The sequence below is a fragment of the Acinonyx jubatus genome, chromosome D2, assembly GCF_027475565.1.
Source record: "Acinonyx jubatus isolate Ajub_Pintada_27869175 chromosome D2, VMU_Ajub_asm_v1.0, whole genome shotgun sequence".
Classification (NCBI taxonomy): Eukaryota; Metazoa; Chordata; class Mammalia; order Carnivora; family Felidae; genus Acinonyx; species Acinonyx jubatus.
The window spans coordinates 1,353,286-1,374,582 of NC_069393.1; the positions used below are offsets into that span (position 1 = coordinate 1,353,286).

Genomic DNA, 21,297 nt, shown 5'->3' on the forward strand with positions numbered 1-21,297 from the left:
GCGCCTGCTTCGGATTCTGTCTCCCTCTCTCTCTGCCACTCCGCTGCTCATGCTCTGTCTCTCTCTGCCTCTCAAAAATTAATAAACATTTTTAAAAATTAAAAAAAAGGACGGGAACAGAAAATGAAAGAAATCGTTGGGGCTGAGGTGTGTGTGGCCAGGGGAGCGCTGTGGTAACGGCTGGCACAGAGCGGGCACGTACGTGTCTGAGGCATGGACCAGCACATACAGGTGGCTGGAAGTGTCTTCTCACTGCCAACCCTAGGGACCCCTTCCCCATGGGGCCCTCGAGCCGAGACTCTTGAGGGTCTGATCTTTTCCCTTCAGGCCCGGGCTCTTGTCCCAGCAGGCGGTTGCCCCAGGCCTCACTCTCCCCCGTCTCCAGACACTGTTTCTTGTGCTAGAAGGCAAGAAGGGGACCGTGCCCTTCAGCTAGCCCACACTGGCAGGCCTCAGAGGTCAACCCGAGGGTGCGGGGAATGGGGGGCGGTGGGAAGTAGCCGGCCCTTCCCTGGACTGGCCTCTGCTCCCAGCAGAGACCGGATCTGGCAGGCAGGCGGGCAGCAGAGGAGGGCCAGGTTTCCAGCTGCACCGCAGATCCGTGAGAGGGGCGACAGGACAAGCCGAGGCTTCGGGGGATGGCCAGGCCGTAGAAGGGATTTGCGGGATACTGCTTGGCGCTATTCAACATGCACCGTGTGGCAGATTTGAGGCCCCTGCCTAGAAGCGGAGAGAAAAAAGAGCAAAGAAACCAGGCAGCGAAGAGAGCGGGTGCAAGGTGCACTGGGGCTGGGGAATGGGCCGGAGGGTAGGGCCAGCCCCCACTCCACCCACCCTCTGTGCTCAGAGCCAGGGCATCAAGGAGAGAGTGCAGAGCTCGTCAGTTTCCATTCAGTTTCCATCGCCTTTCTATAGACACTGATATTCACACGGAAAAGGGCACCCATGCGGTTAGGAGGATATTGTGGGCTCATCTGGGTGAAGAGGTGTGCGAGGACCCACGGCTGTCTGCAATTCCTGGGGGGAGGACGGGGCATACGTGGTCATCTCTGTTTTCAGGGGTGGACTTGGGCCCCGTCCTCGGCAGAATTCAGAGTTAAATTATTGGAGGGTTAGGGAGCACTTTCAAGGCCCTCTGTGAGCAGGTCTGTGGAAAAGCTGTGGCTGGAATGGAGTGATGTGTGAGGAAGAGGGAAGAGGCATGGACTAGGACGAGGCCACAGCTGCGGACACACGGGAGGGCCTCTGGGAGGTGGTGGCCATGTTGAGAAGCAGCCCTACCTTGCGCTGGGTGAGCCGAGACCCTCACAGGTTCAGGGTCCACGAGGGCTGGGCTTCGAGGAGAAAAGATGTGCTTGTGGGGACCCGGGACTCATCCTCGGGTGCAGGCAGGGTCTTCCTGAGCAGGGAGTTGAGGGGGCAGGTGATTTGGGGGGATCATCTACGTCTGTACCTTGGAGGTTCCCCCTCTGAGCGTCCATCCTTGTTCCTGCGGCCAGAATCGTATTCCTGGAGTGCAAACTTGATCGGCCCTCACCCGCTCGAAACTTCTGTGCTCCCCAGAATGTGGACTTATAGTTTGAGCAGTCGAGCCAGGGGTGAGCCTCGGGGCTGGGCACGGACTGGCCTTCTCCTCTCCTGTCACCCCTGTCTTCACACATCCTTCCCTCCATCCTGTCGCGTCTTCCCACACAGCCCTTCCGTGCGTCAGGCTTCTGCTCGTGCCTCCAGACCCAGCCCAAATGCCCCTTCTCTGGGGACTTTTCTGAGCCCCTGTCCCTGGATTATAGACTCCTTGTCCACACCACTTGTTGGCATACCTTTCCCACTAATGACATATACAGCTCGAGGACAGAGGCTACATTCCTTTATGTGTGCTCATGCACCCAGGCTTGGCATCTTCTCCGTACTGGCCCGTTGCACCCAGCTTCCGGAAAACAGAAGGCAGTGAATGTTTTCTCCAGAATTAAGAACTTCCTTACAGTGAGTTTGCCCAAAATAGAATGGCTGTCTTACGAACTGAGTAGTTCCCCAGGACTGCAAATGTTAGCAGGAACAAAAGGCTGAGATGCCCCTTAAAAGAGAGTTTTCATGGGGCCCATGGGTGGCTCGCTTGGTTAAGCCTCTGACTCTTGATTTCTGCTCAGGTCGTGATTCCCAGGGTCATGAGACCGAGCCCCACATCAGGCTCCCCACTTAGTGTGGAATCTCCTTGGGATTCTCTCTCTCTCTATCTCTCTGCCCATCTCTCCCACTCGAGTGTTCTCTCTCTCTCTCTCAAGAAAAGAAATAGAATCTTCCAGCCATAAGATGTGACAGCATGGGTTCTGGGGCTCCACGGGAAACCCACCCCACCCTGTCCCACGCACACATGGCCTTCACAGGGAGACCCTCTCCCTCCCTCCCCTTCCCCTTCTGGGCAGAAGGGTGGCATCTCCGTCTGCAGCTGGCCTCAGGGTGGGGAGGGGGCAGGACAGGGGGGGCACCCCGAGGAATGGAAGATAGGCTGCTCAGCACTGTACTTCCTGCCTACGCCCCTGGGATATCCCCCCTAAGAAATTCCGAAGCCACTCAAGTGAGACACTGAGGGGCCTCGCCGATCACAACGTGACCGACAGTAAAACAAGTATGATCTGAGAATAGGCCGCCAGAACTTCCGTGTTCCTGACTCTTCTTTCTGTCACTAACAGCCATGCTTCTCTCCCCTCTCCCCTGCCCCGCCTTTGAAATGAGATGGTATCAACATGGTTCCCCTGCTTGAAGCAAGCGGAGAACGACATTGTGTTTATTATTTTCGCCACGTGTTTCCTGGGCACAGCAGATGGGGATGGAAGGATAGAGGCGCAGACTTAGATGAACTTGGCCACGGGCCCCCTTCTCCCTAAGATCAGAGGCAGAAGGTGCTCGTGGGCAGCAGGGAGGTGTGGACTCTGCTGGCCTGCACGTTCCGGCCTGTGCTCACCTGGGCAGGTGCCCACAGGAACCTTGGCAGACGAGGATCCCCTGCAGTGCTTCCCACTCATTTCTCAGGGTCAGCTGCAGAGGTGGGACACCCCCCTGGAGGGGCTGGACGGGCTCAGCAGCTCCTGACGACCCTCCCAAGTGAGGCGGCCACACCCGCAAAGTGGAGGTAATTGTGTTTGTGTTTAGCCGTTCCGCCTACTAAGCCAGTTCATTTTGGACGGTCGGTTGTCAGTGGCTTAGGAATTATTATCGCTGTCATCACTATCATTTTTCGTAACAACTTCAGAGGCAGAATGTTCTGATTGCATACAGACTAGAGGCTCAGGAAGGGTGGGTGAGCTGGGCCCCTGCTCCTCAGCCTGTGTTCCGTGAACGCTGGCTGTGGGCCTCCAAGCCCCATCCGTCCCGGGGGTTGGCATGGGACCGCTGTTAACCCCGCGTCCTCAGCTTCTCTGCACCGGGACCCGTGATCTGACCAGCAGGCTCCAGAGGGCAGCGCCGTCAGCCAGACGAACAGAAAAGCCGCTGTCCAGCACAGGCGGAGAGCGCTTCTCAGATGCGGGTGTCCGCACAGCGATGCCACCCCTGAGAGCCGTTTTGAGGCTGGGTTCCTCCGAGCAGCGTGCAGGATTTGGGGTGCTTTTTTAGGATCAGTCTCAGGTGCCTTGGACCCAGGTGGAGACCACCTGTAGGGTTGGCCAGTCTTCGTGCATGTGGTGTGCGTCCCGTGCTGGCGTCTGTGGGTAAGAACTAGCAACAAAACAGGAGGTTTGGCCCTCGGTGAGGAACTCTTTCCCAGTCCAGCTGGGAGGGGAGGGGAGGGGAGGGGGTGTGCCTGTGGCAGGCATTGGGGGTGGGGCAGATCCAAAGATCCTACTTCTCAGAGGAGCTTGACCTTGAAGGACAGGGAAGGCTTGAGCCGGCTGTGCTGTTCACAGAGGGGAACAGGGGACCCAGGGAGGCTGCCAGAGAGAGGGCTGGAATCTGGAATCGGGGTGGGGATCCTCACCCAGCCCCATAAGTCAGCGCGAGGTCGCAGACAGGTGGCTTGTCCCGCCCGTGCAGGAATCTTTGGGAAGAGTCTGTTTGACAGAAGCCTAGGTTTCCACACTCCTGGGTCCGCACGGCTCCTCCTTCTCAGAGAATCTGTCTGTCGTCCAGAAATGGATTTCTTCTTAAATACTCTCATAACTCATTTAATAAGCAAACAATTTTCCCGGGCGTTCTTAGGATAATGCCCACTTTCTCCTCGTGTGTTCTTTAATTGCAGGTGGTTTTCTATGGTCTTTGGTGATGGAGCTGCTTTCTGGCTTCTCCTGCAAAGTTTTTTGTTTTTTTTTTTTAATTAAAAAAAATTTTTTTTTAAATGTTAGAGAGAGAGCAAGAAAGCACTAGCAGGGGAGGGGGTGGAGTGGGAGAGAGAGAGAGAGAGAGAGAGAGAGAGAAGGAGAATCTTAAGCAGGCTCCACACTCATCACAGAGCCCGATGCGGGGCTCGATCCCACGACTTTGGGATCATGACCTGAGCTGAAATCAAGAGTCAGACGCTCAACTGACAGAGCCACCCAGGCACCCCCTTTTCTTGTACAGTTTTATATCTTTGGGGGTATTTCATGGCCTCTGCTTCTGCCTAGCTAGCCAAGTTCACTGTCTGTAGGTGTTCGTGTATTTTTGGTTTGTTTTCTAAAGCTCTTAATTTCCAATGCACTTTCTAAAAATTTTACAGTGAAAGAAGTACACGATGATTTATGAATGGCTTTTTTAAAAGTCAGGCTCTTCAGACATTGTACCTGTTGTTTTGACTGTTTCTCTCCAACCTGTAACTGAGGCCCAGCCTGTTCCGTCATCTCTGCATCTGACTGCTTCCCCTAATGCCCGGGTTGGGATGGGGCACGCATGCCCTCTGAGAGCCATGCTCTCTCTTTCCTGCCTCTGCTCTTTGGGTGGCTCCAGCCCTGGGAATTCAATATAATACAGAACTGATTTCTATAACGGTTCTTTAGCCCAGTGGTTTTCGGATTATGGGGTGTGACCCATTATTCGAGCATGAAGCCACTTCTGTAGTGCTGCACCCACGTAAGAAAAACAGGTCAAATAGATCCATCTGTTCACACAGAGGAAGGCTGAAACCTTCATTTCAATTGTGTGCCTACGTATGTGTGTTCATGTGTCGGGGACATGATATAAAATGTGTGGCATAGTCAAACGTGTTTGAGAGTCCCTGCCGTATTCTGACATATTGCTGAACTTCCATGACAGAAAAACCAGTTATAACCTGTCTCCAGTAAAATGGTCGCATGCCTTGGGAAAATTGTCCCAAGGCAAGGCAGAGTCCACAAGGGTCCTGTGGAAGATGTTCCCAAGTCGGAAGGAGTCACTGTGGGCTGCTTCAGGGGGCGTTCCTGCAGTCTTTGGAGGATGGCTTCTCCTACATTACTCCTACTCATCCTTCAATTCTCAGTTCAAATATTCCTTCCCCGGGGGAAGCCTTCCCTACTCCCCCTGTCTACATCGGTTTCCTCTGTTAGGTGCCTCCGTAGAACTACATTTCTTAGTATCAGAACACCTAGCTCAGTTGTTCATGCGACAGTGATTGGTATAGTCATTTTATTATTATCTGTCTCCCTCCATCTCCTAGAACATGACCTCCACTGGGCAGGCACCAGGTCTGTTTTTGCTCACTGTATCTGCAGGGGCCAACACAATGCCTAGCATATAGTCCACACTTCGTATACACCAATGGCTTGGGGCCAAGTCCCCACAGTCACCCGACATCAGGAACCCCGTAAAACCCTCTGCTGTCCTCATGTCTTTTCTAGAAGGGGGGAAGGTTTTCTATTACAAGGAGATCTATAGGTGGGATTGAAGCCCCAGGAACTCAGCAGAAGCCTTGCCCCACACAGGCCAGGAGTAAGCTGACTCCCTTCTTACTGTCCCCAGCGCTCCCGGTGAGGGTCATGGAGAGCATAAGCAGAGTGACAGACAGAACTTCTCTTGGGTGACGGTCCCTTCTCTGGTTGTGGCTGGGGCTCCACGGTTCCTGGTTCCTCGTGGTAGTAACGAATATTCCGGCCTTTACACATTAGTTGGAACCAGCTCATTTGGATTCCGTAGTAAGTACTGCAGATATAGATCTTAGCTGAGGCTCTGATTTGTGTTAGTCCAAGCACAGATGGGTGGTTTTTTTCTTCCCTATCCTCAAGAGTCTGTGAGGGTGAAGGAAGAAAGGTGGGGAGAGAGGAGGATCCAGAAGTATTTCCAGGGTTGCCCTAGCATGAAAGACATGTTTCCAAAAAGGTGTTTTGGAAACGTTTTATTTTAGGCGGGAGAAAACACTGACACTCTGGCCAGCTCCCATAACCTAACCAGACATTTTTCGGGGGCACGGCGTCGTCATAGCCAGGGAGCTCGTGAGTTTTGAAACTGCTTTTCCATTTGAGAGACCGGACCTCTGTGACCCCAAGCATCATTTCCACGGCAACCAGCTGTGATGAGATGGGGGTTCTGACCTCGCGGGACAATCGCAGCAAGAAACAGATGAGCTTGTGGATAGAAAATTTACTCTATGGCCTTGAACAGATCTCATGTAACCGAATCTCAGTTTCCTCATCTCTGAACTAGAGAAAGAAACGGGACGTGCCTTTGATTGGACGCGGAGAGATCCATGTTGGAAAAGCACGCATGTAGGTATTGTTGAGTTTAACTGAACAGCCAGCGTTTGACAGGAGGCAGAAGACCTGTGGCCTGCACACGTGTGCCTGTTGTGGGTAGCTGTCAACAGGCCTGCTCTCACGTCTCTGGCCAGCACCTCATTCTTTGCTAAACTGGCTTCCTGGCCGGTCCTGAATGGGGTAAGGTAGTTCACTGCCACCCCAGGGCCTTTGCACCACAGTTCCCTGAGCATTTTCCTATGCTGTTTCCAGAGGGCTCCGTGGCCCACTCCCTCCCTTTGTCTGGGTGTCTACTCAGACATTAGAGCCCCTATCAGACACCCCACAGAAAACGACCCCAGAACTATTTGCCCCTTAAAGCCTTTTCTTCAGAGCACTGTGACCATTGGGAATTTCATAAGCTTCCTGGGGACAGGTTTGTTAATCTTCTTCTTTTTTCTTTTTTTTTTTTTTTTTTTTTTTTTTGAGTTTGGTTCAAGTTTGCTACACCTACCAAACTGGCACATAGTAGGCCATTCAGTCCTCACGAAAAACCTTTTTTCATTGTTTTAAGTTCATTGATCTTTAGGAAACTCTTATTTCAAAGAATAAAATAAAAAAAAAACCTGCCCAAGATCATAAAGGTAGCAAGCGGCAGACAGGGGTCTAAAAGCCAGGGCGAACTTCAAGTCCTGAATATTCTCTCTGCCTGGAGTCGGTCTTTCCTTCTGTCTTTCCCTCTGAGCACTGATGCCTTTGCTGTGTCTCTGGGTCTGCCTTCATGATGCCCAGGCCTGCCCAGCCTCGCCCCAGCCTGCAGTGCTCTTTCCTCCAGATCCAGCTACAGCCAATACTGCCCCTACCCCAGGTCCCAGTACAAACTCCCCACTCCGCTGTCCTGTTCTTGGAGAACCTCATGCTTGGCCTTCTAGAGTGGCAGCAGCTAATCTGATCACGAGTCAGGGCTGACCCACGCATGGACAGGTCACCTTGGCCCCATTCCCTCTTGAAACGTGTGCTAGAAGGTGTCCGTGCTAGGATTGGTTCCTCTCACCTCCTCGTGGGGTCAGACGTGGCAGCAGCTTCGAGAAGAAGCCCTGAGGAGCGTCTCACTGAGGGATGTGGGGATCGCCTGTTCTTTGTCATGTCACGTTTAAACACTTACTTTCGTGTCACCCGATGTGACTCGACAGGATGACCTTGCGTGTAATTTGGACGTTATCTTTTTCACCGTATCTGGGATGCTTCTGGGCCTTACCGTAATCCCTGGAAAGGTGCAACAAGCAGGTAGCAATCTCCTTTCTTACCAAGTGTGTGTGGAACCATGCTTACGGATACCTTGGCTGGCACAGAATATCGCTCACTAGACAGCACAGGAGGTCCGCGTCTCGTTGCGAACTGTCAGCATCCGGCTTTCCAATCTGGGCACGTGACGATGCTTGCTTGGGCTGTCTTCAGCTAGTTTGTGGACAAAAACTGCCATCAGAGGAAGCCGTGGGCTTCTGGTAACACCGTTCACGTGGCATATGCTGGCCTCTGCTCTCATTTTCCCCTCGTCCCACGCCCTCTGTCTGCTCTTTCTCTCAGGAAAAGTGCGGTGGCGGGACTTTAACCAGGAAGCTTACGTCGGAGGGACAATGGTCCGCTCCGGGCAGGACCCCTACGCCCGCAACAAATTCAACCAAGTGGAAAGTGATAAGCTTCGGATGGACAGAGCCATCCCGGACACCAGACATGACCAGTAAGTACTCAGCTGTGTGTCGGCCTGGGGCCTCCGCTTGCTTTCCCACACCTGGTAAGTAGCTTGGACCACGACGCAGCATTTTTCTTTTACTCTGGGAGACTGAACGCGCGTCGTGTCTCTACGGGGCGGTAAAACTCGGAAAAGGCATACGGCATTGGGGCTCCACTCCCTGGAAGAGACAGGCCCGCTGGGGATGGGATTCTAGTCTTTCGGATCCCCCAAGGCAGTATCGAGAGGCCGTGGGTGGCTGGCCAGAGGGTGGGGGGTCGGCACGAGAAGGGCATGTCATCTCTCAAACCCCTTCCCAAACACGCGTAATTTGCCATAGTTCGTAGCGTCGTCGGAAAGGAAGGAAATCTGAATTCTTGCTCTATTAGGACAGCTTAACTTAGAAATGTTCTAGAGACTGGAAAGGCGAAAGGAACAACCCCGGCAGGGCAGATGTGAAACTGAGCTGAAACACAGAGACAGAGGAGGACTACGTCCTTCTCTTGACTCTTCAGGGATCTGGGACCCGAGGGCGGAGGGCACTCTGGGGTTCATCGGGCTCGGCTGATGAGGTCTCCAGCCATTCTAACATGAGTTTGTCACCGCTTACTGTCAGGCCTCACTGCCGCTACACCTCTCAGCCTTGCTGGTAAGAAGCTCTGACTGGGAGGCTGGTCACATGGAGATCATTGGGGGGGTTGGGCTTGTTGTTAAAAAATTGGGTTTTTTTAACAAATTGTTTGGGCAGATTGTTAAAAAATAAAGAGTTGTATTTGGAGGACAGCTGTTTCCTGGCTGTTTGGTAGGCGTTCCTCCTCACTGGGTTACTTAGGGAGTCATTCATCGTCATGGATGACACATCCACTGCGACTCAGACACTGTGTTAGGGTCCTGGGATTCCAGACAGAAGAGTCTCTGGCCCCAGTCCCGTTCTGGATGGGGATGGGGCAGGGGTGGGGTGGGGCGGGTAACAGGTGCACCAGGAAGTGAGGGGGGGTGGTACCCCAGGGCTTGGACAGTCTGCTCTAAAGCAGTGCAGCCAGGGCCCCCAGGAGGTAGGAAGGTCAGTAAACGCCTGAAGGAGGGGGGAGTCCTGAGCTGGAGGCATCCAGAAAGAAGGACAGGGGCAAGGCCGTGACAGGCAGCGCTGGGCTTCCAGAGAGCCCATCAGCGATTGGATCGCCCTGCGTGTGTGTCCCAGGGACTGAGAGGAGGGTAAGCTGGCGAGGGACAACAGTCAGCTACCTTACACGTGAGCACTTCTTCAAGTTTGGCTTGATTTTGTAAATTAGTAGCATGCACGGAAAGGGTGTTTTCCTCTCCTGCTTTCAGGGGAACTTGACTTAACCGTGTCGGTTAACCATTTAGCTGCCAGGTTATCACTCCCTTTGCTTAACGGTCTTTTTGCGTGTTTGTTTTATTGCGTGTGCGTGTTCTAGACAGCTCTGTGCTCCCACAGCAGCTCATAAGCAGGTAAATTTACAGGACTTTTGGACCAAGGAGTTAAGTGCGCAGTGTGTGTGTGTGTGTGTGTGTGTGTGTGTGTGTGTGCGCGCGCGCATCAGAAAGAGAAAGAGAGAGAGAGAGAGAGATTTAATATATGAAACATATGGCTGATATATAATTATATGTGATACATAATATTAAGAATCTTACCGTTTTTCTAAATCCAGTCCAGGAGATGGTCTTTGTTTAATGTCTCCTATAATCCATTCATTTTTTTTTTTTCACAGGCAGCTTTGTTCAGTCTTTAGGCTGTGCTCCCGATTAAATTCAGCAGGGTTAGCTGTTGAACAGCTTATCTAAAAAGGTTTGCTGACCTGGGATCCACGGACCCCAGGGAGCCCACACGGAGGCTCTGGGACCCTGCGAGTCCTGGAGCTGTGTGTATGCACATGCCTACATCTCTGAGGAGAGGTCACAGGTGCCGGTGTCCCCACCCCCCCCCCATCCCCAGGCTAACCAGACTGTCTGCCCCCCACCTGTGCGAAGTGCTCCTCGGGGGCACTTACACGGTCCTTGAGAGTCAGACTCTGGACACAAAGGTTGTCTTCATTGCACGGAGAGGGAGGGGAGGGTCCCCCTTTGTTAAAAACCTGCCCAGTGATTAGGAGCAGCGGACTTAAGGCCAGAAAGGGGCACTGTGGCTTTTAAGAGGGGCTTGGCCTAAACTCAAGAGCGTGGTTGACGTTCCAGCAGAATCTGGCTCAGAAACCTTACCTGGTGGTTTGAATCAACTGCTTCGAATCACATCTCCATGAGACGGTGTGAGTGTCACTGCACCATTGGGTTGTGAGTGGTTTTTTGGCTGTGACTTTTCCTTAGAGCTGAGAGAAAGTAGTGTCTTTGTGATGGCTCATCAGTGTGTGGGCTTCAAAGTCCCCCAAATTAAATATATGTGCGTATATAGCTTTTTTTTTTTCCACTTTTTTGAAATACGAGTTTGTCCAAGCAGATGTTTGACTATTCCTCCCATGGTGGGATGTGTTAGAGGTGAGTTTAATTTTAGTGCCAGCGACAGTGGCATTTTCATTTGCATGTGTTAAAGGAACAGCTGGGATGCCTTCCGTGTTGGTTTGACTTTGGCTAAATTAATGTCTCCCCAAGTCAGTCAGATGCCTGAAACTGAGCCAATGTGCTGTCCTCGGAGCGTAAGCTCATACTGAATGTCAGGTTAAGGAGATCAAGCTGCCTCTGTGAATCTCCCCCGACCTCCACCATACCTCTCATTGAGAACTATTAAAGCGTTTTGACCTTCTACATAAATGTTTTGTTTTGTTTTGTTGGTTTGTTTTGTTTTTTTTTTCCGTCTCGCCGTCTCTCCCTTCGTCTAGGATTATGGACACGTTTGAATTCAGCCTTCATGTGTGATAAATCTGAAAGCCATGCACGTGGTTCATTAAGAACAAGGTTTTTGGAGTCACGTAGATCTTGGTCACGATCCCAGACCCTCCAGTCCTTAATCCTGTGGCCGGTAGCATTTGTACGATGATGGCACACGATCACCTCTGGTTACCATGAGGAGAAACACGATGTCTACCAGGTGCTGGTTTCTCCTCCCTTGAGATTTTGTTCAGAGGCACCCTCAGCAAGGCGGCCCTTGACCTCGACCACCTCCCCGAGGAGTGCAGCCGCCTGGCCCCCACCCTTGATTTTCTCCATAATTCTTATCACCACCCACACACCATATGTCTTACTTATTTACATGTTCATCTGTCTTTACCCATCAGAATAGTGAGATACTGCCGCCAGGATCGTTCTTGGATGACTGGACGGCATTCAGGAAATTCAGTAAATATTTGTTGAGTGAATGTATTGCTCAGCACATATGGTGAGCGCCTACTAAGTCATCAGTGATACTGAGAGTTACGAAAGAATAAGGGAGATTTTTAGCAGTAGAGATCATATGAACCCCATGATGAGCCCCACATAAACATAACGTGTTTACATTCTTCCAGGACTGAAAAGCAATGCAATTACGTCCCACCCTTTATTTCCTGTCCTTCAGGATAGATACAAGGCATCAGGTGTTCAGAGCCTTGCAAAAACAAAAACAAAACAAAACAAAACTTCACATATTTGGGCAATGTTTTATTTACCTTTTTTAAGTATATAAAATGTACTGGGCACCCCCCCCTCGCCCCCCGCAAAAAAAAAAAAATACATACATAGAAGCAAGTAGCCTAGAAAAGCTTGTCAGTAGTGAAATCCTAGATCTGATATACAGGAAATGTTAGCTTATTCTAATAAACCTTAGAAATTAGAAAATAGGAGCCCATCCTAGTCTTAACAGTACAGTTGCGCACTCAAAAAAAAAAAAATTCCCCTACTTCATTTAAATTTTTTTTTAATATCTATTTATTTTTGAGAGAGACAGAGGGAGAGAGACAAAGCATGAGCAGGAGAGGGGCAGAGAGAGAGGGAGACACAGAATCGGAAGCAGGCTCCGGGCTCCGAGCTGTCAGCACAGAGCCTGACGCGGGGCTTGAACTCACAGACCGCGAGATCATGACCTGAGCCGAAGTTGGACGCTCAACCGATTGAGCCACCCAGGCGCCCCCCCCCCCACAACTTCATTTAATTTTATTTGAAATCTCAAATAAATTACCAAGGCTAAAAGCAAATTAAAGACCAATGGGAATTTTGAAAATGCTTTTTCCGACTATTTAGGTCTTTCCCTTCCCACCTTTGGGAAGCTGTTGTTAGTGCCCGGGCAAAAGATCATACAGAACAGCGTTGGACATAGATATGTATGGAAGGGGGAGCCAACAGGATGTGCAGTGGGTCCGATGAGGGGTGTGATATGCCGTGAAGCAGAGCTCCAGGATGTATGGCTAAAACAAGGGAAGAGATGGGTCGCCTTAACTGAGATGAGGGGGCTGAGTGGAGGGGGTGCGGGGGACACATCAGCAGTTAACGTTTGGACATGTTAAGTCCAAGGTACATTGTCTGTGATTGGATATGTGTCTGGTGTTCAGCAGAAAGGTCTTAGTGGGAATGTAAACTTGGGAATGGTCAGTATACAGGTGGCATTTAAAACTATGAGATGGACATCACCCCCCAGGGCAACGAACATAGAAAGGAGGAGAGGCCCAAAGACCGCCATTGAAATTCAGCTGTGAATTAAAGCCAAGGCCAACACTTGGAGTACAGTCCAACGTGGTCGACCGCTGACTGTGTCCTCTGGGTGCTGAGGCCCCAGGGGAGGAGTACTCTTGTTACCCTGTTAGAGTAGAGGTGAGGAGGGTGTGTTAAAGCCCCTCCCGAGTCCAACTCAGAAGAGTTTTGCGCTGCTTCATGTTAGTGCGTGCGCATACACACGTGTGTATTTTGTTTTGTTTGCCTAGAAATGCATCTGACGGGAAAGTCAAGTACAGGAATCAGGCGCAACCCAAGGAGTTTATATAGAGTATCGTTCTGTCTACTGGGGAAAGCTGGAGCTGGTTTGCTTTAAAATTGTGTATATAAGTAAAATCAAACAAACCTTTAGGGGGGGAAGCCTTATTCCCTTGTTTTCTTCTTTTCCCTGTCAGCCGCACACCATTCCTTTCCATTTATTTATCCAAGTCCCTTAAAAACGAGAACCGCTTGATAAAAGGGCAGATTTTGTTCAGGTCTCAAAAGTTGAATTTCTAGCAAGTTGCTCTCTGTGCTCCCCCCCCCCCTCTTTTTTTTTTTTTTTTTTTTTGATCACTAAATTAAAAATGAAGGGTTTTGAAACATTTTTGCGTCTAAAACTCAAATACTGCTCCTGACCACGGGTGATCTCAACTGCATCCCACAAAGGATCGAGAAGTTTGTCCAAGGTGCACACCTCATGGCAGCCTTGAAATCAGGGGAACATTGTGTTTACTCTGTCTGTAAATTTGGGGTTACTTGTAAGGTTTGGTTTTGTTCCGTTCAGGATAATCACCCAAGGGCTGTGTTTTGAACCAGTTTCTTAAACGTCTAGCTGTAATGCAGCCTAAACCCAGAGAGGAGGACTCTTGAGGGGCCATTCTTTTCTATCTTTCCTGCTTTTACTTTTTAGAAACCTTTCAACACGAGGGCAGGCATTGAAGTAACCGGCTGGGCTGTTTAGTCTGGCTGGAGTGTCCGCGTTGATGTCAGTGGTTTTAAGAGTAGCTAATCGGGATTAAGGGTTGTGGGGAAAGATACAATCCAACTTTTCATTGTTACTCAGTGAGCATAAACACCGTGAAAGCCAAGAAAAAGTTTTCTATGTCAACTCAGCTGCCCGGAGTGAGGCTTTGGTGTGGGCCGTTATGTTAGGGGGACACAGAGTTTGGTTTTTAGGAGAGCAGAAGATCCGGGGAAACAAGAGGAAAGGAGTGTGGCTCCGGAGGAGTCTGGCTTCTCGTGAGTTGGGGGGTGGGGGTCTCTTGGGGCCCGGGGCTTTGTTTTCATTTCACATTTTTCTTATAAAAGTGGCGTCTTACAAACATGCGTGAGCAGCTGACCCTCTTTTGCGGCGGCTGCTCTGGGACAGAGCTGATCTGCGCCCTCGGCAGCTCAGCAGGGCTCAGACCTGCTTTGGCAGACCCAAGTCACCTTCCTGTGTCCCACCGGCAGGGTCCTGGGACAGGAGACAGGTGCTTCTCTAAGCAGGGGCCCCCCAGCTCCCTCTGAGTTTCAGGTGCCCTCGCGGGCATTTGTGGCCGGTGGGGCAGAGGGGGTTTGGCTGCGGCACAACAGCGAGGCTTTAAGCTCTGTTGCATAGTAACGGCAACGAAATATTTATTGGGACGTTTTATCAGCGTCATGACCTGCGCTCAGCCGTTTATGTGCATTGATTTTATTTAATCTGCTGGCACTCCTGCGAGGTGGGTGGGGAGATCCTTCTCCTGATGACATCATCCGCCAGTCTCCAGAAGCCGGGGGAATGGAGAGCCCGCCTCCAGAGAGCCCAGGAGCCTCGCCCCCACGGGAAGCAGAGTCGCTGACGGCGTGCCGCCTCGCCCTCGCCCTTGGCAGGTGGCTTTCCCACGCCTGGTCTTCAGGCACGAGGCCCGAAAGTACCTAAAAAGCAATCGATCGCGATTGGCCACTGCCATTGCTGGTGGAATCCCGGGAGGTTGAGAAGAAGCAAGGTTTCCGCTTCTTCCTTTCCGGCGTCAGTTCTCTGCGGGAACGTGATAGAAGGGCGTGCTCCGTGTCTGTTCCCCGGGGGGCGGGGGAGGGACCTGCGTGCCACCTGGACAGTCGCAGGCGGCTGGCCTCCAGGCTCTCGGCTCTCACGGGCCCCCCGCGACCCCATCCCACGGCCTGACCCGCGCCTGACGTGCGCAATCCCGGCCACGGCCTCGCCACCGTTCACCAGCCTGTTGTGTCCTGTGCTTGTTTTGCTTGCTTTTATTTGTAGTGTTTTTATAAAAACCAGCTCCGGCAACAGGCTACTCTTCTTTTTCCCCTTATCCGTTCCCCTTTTTGGCCATTTGAGGCCTCCTCTGCATCTAAAACAAAGAATGCCCCGGACTGGGAGACGATATAAGGCGAAGACAGTGGACGCTGTCTGTGCCTTGTGTGAGCAGCTCCGAAGGGCCTGGTGGAGGCCTTCTCGTAAAAAGATCAGCAGCAAACGTTTTGAAAGCTCAATCCCTGAGTGCCTGTGCACACGTGTGGCTCAGTTTCCCCCGGCTGGGACTCTGGCTTATAGTTTGGGCAGAGACGGGATGGTCCTAAATGAGTAACGTGATTTTGTTTCTTTCTTCTTTGGTCCCCTTTCCACCAGCATCCTGGGAATACAGCAGTGTGCACGAAGGTCCTCTCGGTGCTTGAGGAGCTCGCAGTGCAGGGGGAGAGGCGGTGGCTAATGGACAGTGGTGTAGTCCAGTCCACTGGGTGGTCCGGGAAGGGCAATCTTGTCCTTTTTAAAAATTTTTTTAGTGTTCATTCATATTTTTAGAGAGCGAGAGCACAAGCAGGGGAGGGGCAGAGAAAGAGGGAGACACGGAATCTCAAGCAGGCTCCAGGCTCTGAGCTGTCAGCACAGAGCCCTGACGCAGGGCTCGAACCCACGAACCGAGAAATCGTGACCTGGGTCGAGGTCGGACGCCTAACCAACCGAGCCACCCAGGCGCCCCAACAATCTTGTCTTTTAAGTAGAATATTTACTCCATTTACATTTAGTGCAGGTTCTGATGTATTTGGGTTTAACACTGGCGTCTCTCTCAATGTTCTATTTATGCCACATTTTGTGTTCCTTTTCCTCCTCTTTCCTGCTTCTTTTAGGTTAAGTATTTCTCTCTTTGTTAGCTTGTTGCATTCTTCACTTATGAGAGTCTAATATAAATGAATAATTTTGTTATTTCCTGAATAATGCACAGACCTCATAGCACTTGACCCCATTAGCTCTCCTACCCTCTTTGACACTCTTTATTGCCATATGGTCTAATTCTCTCTATGTGTAAACTCCACAGGACATCTTCTGGTGTTTTGTGTAGTAAATATCCTTTTGATTTATTCACGTATTTATGTTTTTTCCTTATTTCTTATAATTTTCACTTTTCCTCCTGGGACCATTTTTCATCTGTCTGAGAACTATTAGTATTTCTCTTAGTGCCAGTTTTCGGGCAACGAATTCTCTCCCTTTATTGTCTCCAAATAAATTTGTCCTTTACTTCACTTTTACTTTTGAAAAGTATTTTCATTGAATTTAGAATTCCAGGTTGACCGAAGCTTGGGCAACTTTTCTATAGTCATTCTGTGGTCTTCGGGCTTCCATTGTTTCTGGTAAAACATCAACTGTTGATCTTACTGTAGCATTTTTGAAGGCATTTTAACTTCTTCCTCTGGCTTCCTTAAAGACACTTCTGTTTGTCTTTGGTTTTCAGAAATTTCACTGAAATGTGCCTAAGTGTCTTCTTTGTATTGAACCTGTTTGGGTTTGTAGATTTCCTGAATCTGTTGCTTCCTGTCTTTGGCAAGCTTCTCTTGTGCGCCATTTTCTCTCCTGTCTCCCTCTGGGCCCTAAATACATCTTTGTTAGAGATTTCAGCATGTCCTGTGTCCCTCTTGTGCTCTTTTCCATTTTATTTACTCTTTTCTATTCTTTGTGCTTTAACCTAGGTGTAATTTTATTGGCTTTCCTTCTGGTTTGCTGATTCTTTGCTATCTCTATTTTGCTTTTTTTTTTTTTTTAACATTTATTCATATTTTAGAGAGAGTGGTGGGGGGTGGGTAGGTGCAGTGAGAGAGAGGGGACAGAGGATCCGAAGTGGGCTCCGGGCTGACAGAGCCTCATGTAGGGCTCGAACTCATGAACTGTGAGATCACAGCCTGAGCGGAAGTCAGACACTTAACTGACTGAGCCACCCAGGTGCTCCCATATCTATTTGGCTTTGAAGCCCATCTGCTGAATTCTTAATTTTACTTATTTTATTTTGTTGTGTATGAACAAATAATAGAGATATTTAAAGGGCCTCCTTGATGTTTTCATCCTCCAGAGAGGATTTCGTTTTCCTCTGTGACAGGCGAAAAAGGGCAGATCGCCTCGGGCAGGTCTGGCACTGAGCTGGCATCAGCTGGGTTTCAGTCGTCTGTAAAACACTGATGAGTTCCCAGTTCTCTTTTGCTATTGGAAGGGAGCCCTTTGGGATTCCACCTGGAAGTCTGCGATGGTTATTAGAGCCCCTTTTTCCTTGGCGAGACCTGAACTGCAGTTCTGGCCTGCACAGCTCCGTGACACCTGCAGAAACTTACCTTGCTTTGCCTCCTGCAAAGCCATCACTTCGGCTTAGCTTCTCCAGTCTATCGGCTTCACGCCGCGTGAGGGGAAGAGGGATCAGAGAATGTTGGCCTTACTCTGGGGGCCTCTCTTCTTTCTGGGAACCCGGCCTGTAACACCCAGCTGCCTTGTTAACTCTCCAGTGCCTTCAAATAGATTTTTTTGGTGTGTTTCATCCAACATTTCTAGTTGCTTCTTGTGGGCAGACTGGTCTATACCAAGGAACTTTGCTATTACTGAAAGCAGGGAAAAAAACCCTGAGTGTTCTGTTTGGAATCCAAATTCAGTTTGAATCTTGACGGTTCATAAATTTTTCTCTGAGCAGCACTGTCTGTCCCCAGTCCGAATAAGTAGAAATAGCTATGGGGGTGCCCGGGTGGCCCAGTCGATTAAGTGTCTGACTCTTGGTTTCAGCTCAGGTCATGATCTCACAATTTGTGAGTTTCAGCCCCACAAGGGGCTCCTCACTGACAGTGCAGAGCCTGCTTGGGATTCTCTCTCTCCACCCCCCATCTTTCTCTGCCCCTCCAACGCTCACTCTGCCTGTCTTTCTCAAAATAAATAAATAAACTTAAAAAAAAGGAAAAGGAGAAAAGGAAGTAGCTGTGGACTTGAGTGGTTAATGGCTCTGTCACTTAACTCCCAGACTGAGGTCGGAACAATCTCTCTAAACTCCTGAGTTTCTTATCTGCGAAACCACAACAGTTTATGCCCTATCCATCTTACACATAGTCGTTAGGCTCAGATATGTTTGAAAGAGCTTCATAAACTACAAACAGCCCCACAGAATATTATCGTATTGTTATCGTGTGTGACGAGCAGCTTGTGTATATGTGAAATCAGCTTTGAGAGCTTTGCTCTCGGTACGTGTGTGCCATTGAGGGCAGACGTTCAGCCTTCTTCGTCTGAACGGCTCTGTTGTGCTGAGGTCTTGTAGGTCTGGGTCTTGTCGTGCAGTGCAACCCTGGAGCGTGTTGGCATTGACCGAAAACAGTTGAGGAAGTAACCGAAATAGCGATTTCCACCTGTTTCAAAAGGAAAGTAGAGCAAGAAGAATGGGTCCTCAGTATGTTGCTTGGTAAATGCGATGAATCTTTGGGTTTGAACAAACCATCCTGTTTCAGCCACCGTCTTAAACCCGTTGCTTCGCCACCACCATGTAACTGTTAAAATTTTTTCTCTTTTTTAATGGGAAGGATTTTGTCTATTTTAGGAAACAGTCAAAACAGTGTAAAATGTGTTTCGACTCTCTCAGCCCCTTAGGCTGTATATTTTACTTTTTCTGGAACACTGTGATTTCAGAGATCACTTGTGACTTCTCTGATGAGCTTGAGAGGAGCGGCATTACCAGCTCATGGTACCTGCGTGCTTGCACTTAGAACGTCTGCCCGTTCGCTGGTAGAGCTGACCAGTCCGCACATACCCTGGAGTGCTAAGCGGTGTGGCCGAATCTTTGAGAACCCCGATCTCTATCCCAATCTGTAAAAATAGAAGTACAGACTTTTAAAATTAACACTCAACTACGCTGGATCAACTGTGATTTATTCTATCAGGCAAGGATGGGAGAAGAAAACCCACGTCTTTGGAAATTTGACTGTTAAAAGAATACCCCAATAAGAAAATTGCAGTCAGATTTGAAGTTTTATATTGAGTTGTTTTTTGGTTTTTTTTTTTTGACTCTTGCATTCATGCGTTCATTTAGCAAGCATTCGCGAGCTTCCTGTGTGACAGGTGTTTTTCTGGTCACTAGGGAAACGATAATGAACAAAACTGATTGTAAAATTTCTCTGCTGCCTAGAGCTTAGATTGAGGGCGTAGGAGTGGAAGACAGCAAAAACGAGTGATTAAACTCTATGATAATAAGATGTTAAATGCAACAGAGAGAAATAAACTAAGCGTGGGGTCAGAGTATGATAGTCAAGGTCAGAGGTCCAATATTAAATAAGTGATAAGGCACAGTAAAAGAAACAGTCAACAAAATGAAAAGGCACCAACAGAATGAGAGAAAATATTTGCAAATCGTGTATCTGATTAATATAAAAAATATATAAGGAGCTCATACAACTCAATAGCTCTTTCTGGGTATTTTTATTTATGTATTTTTTTATCTATTTTATTAATATTTAATATAATTAAAATATATACTTTTAAGTATATATATTTATATATACCTATACATTTTAAATATATATAATTTTAAATACATATATATTTATATGTACATATGAATGTACATATAAATACATATATACGTAAATTTATGTAAAATGGGCAAAGGACCTGAATAAACATTTTTCCAAAGAAACTATATGAGTGGCCAATACGTACATGAGAAGGTACTCAGAATTACTAATCTTCAAGGACATGTACATCAAAACCACAAGGAGATACCACTACGTCTCTTAGCATGCCTATCATCAAAACAAGAAATAAGAAATGTTGGTGAGAATGTGGAGAAGAGGAAACTGTTACACGCTGTTGGTGAGAATGCCAACTGGTGCAGCCACTCTGGAAAACAGCATGGAGGTTCCTCAAAAAATTAAAAATAGCACTACTCTTTGGTCCAGCAATTCTGCTCCTGGGTATTTATCCAAAGGAAACGAAATCACCGTCTCAAAGAGATAGCAGCATCATTTTTAATGTTTATAGCAGCACTATTTATAACAGCCGACACATGGAGCAGTGTAAGTGTCCATAGGTGGATGAATAAAGAAATGTCTCATGCACACACACACACACACACACACACACACACACACACACAATGATATATTCTTTAGCCATAAAAAAGTAGGAAATCTGTCATTTGTGACAACATAAATGGACCTGGAGGGCATTATGCTAAGTGAAATAAGTCAGAGAAAGGCAAATATTACTCTCCGATCTCCCATATATGTGGAATCCAAAAAAAAAAAAAAGGAGAAAGAACAAACTTCCAGAAAAAGAGATCAGGTTTGTGATTGCCAGAGGCGGGGGTGGGGGAGGGAGATCTGAAGAAAGGTGATCGAAAGACACAAACGTCCAGTGGCAATAATCCATAAGTACTGGGAGTGTCCTATGCAGCACGGTGACTCGCCTTAACACTGCTGTGTGGCATGTTTGAAACTCGCTGAGAGATTAGGCCCTAAGAGTTCTCATCGCAAGGAAAACGAAGTTTCTCTTCCCTTCGTTCCTTTGTTTCTGTCTGTATGAGATGACGGATGTTAACTAAACTTACTGTGCTAATTACTTCACAGTATATGTTAAATCGTTATGCCGCACACCTTATTCAGTGCTTTATACCAATTATATCTCAGTAAAACCGGGGGAAAGTAAACAGGTCATCAGGGGAGGCTCTCACTGGCAGGAAGGCATGTAGCAAAGATCTGAGGGAGGGACAAGGGAGTGCCATCATGGATAGCAGGGAAAAGATTCCCTTTCGGGGACGTGGCAAGGGAAAGTCCCCGAAGAGGGAGGGTGCCAGGCATATCCGGGTGGCAGGGAAGCCGGCGTGGCTGAGCAGGGGGAGGAGGAGGTGTGAGAGGGGTCAGGACCCCTGGGAACCTTGGAGGCTTCCTGTAAGGACACTGGGTATTCCTCTGAGAGAGGGGAGCCGCTGCAGGTTTTAGAGCAGAGGAACATCGTCTGAATTAGGTGTGCAAAGCGTCGGTCTTTTCAAGGTGGCTGTGTTAGGATCAGGCTTGTTTGGGGGTGGGAGATGGGAGAACAGAAGCAGAGAAACCCCC

General features: G+C 49.1%; 1 protein-coding gene across 1 annotated transcript in view; it reads left to right on the forward strand.

Annotated features, from left to right (window-relative positions):
• The window catches only part of GALNT2 (polypeptide N-acetylgalactosaminyltransferase 2), a 192,070-nt gene that overhangs the window by 114,892 nt on the left and 55,881 nt on the right, over positions 1–21,297 (forward strand). Inside the window, exon 3 of the mRNA XM_027046941.2 lies at positions 8,202–8,355. Coding sequence (XP_026902742.1) covers positions 8,202–8,355 — 154 coding nt within the window. The remainder of the gene's footprint in view (positions 1–8,201; positions 8,356–21,297) is intronic.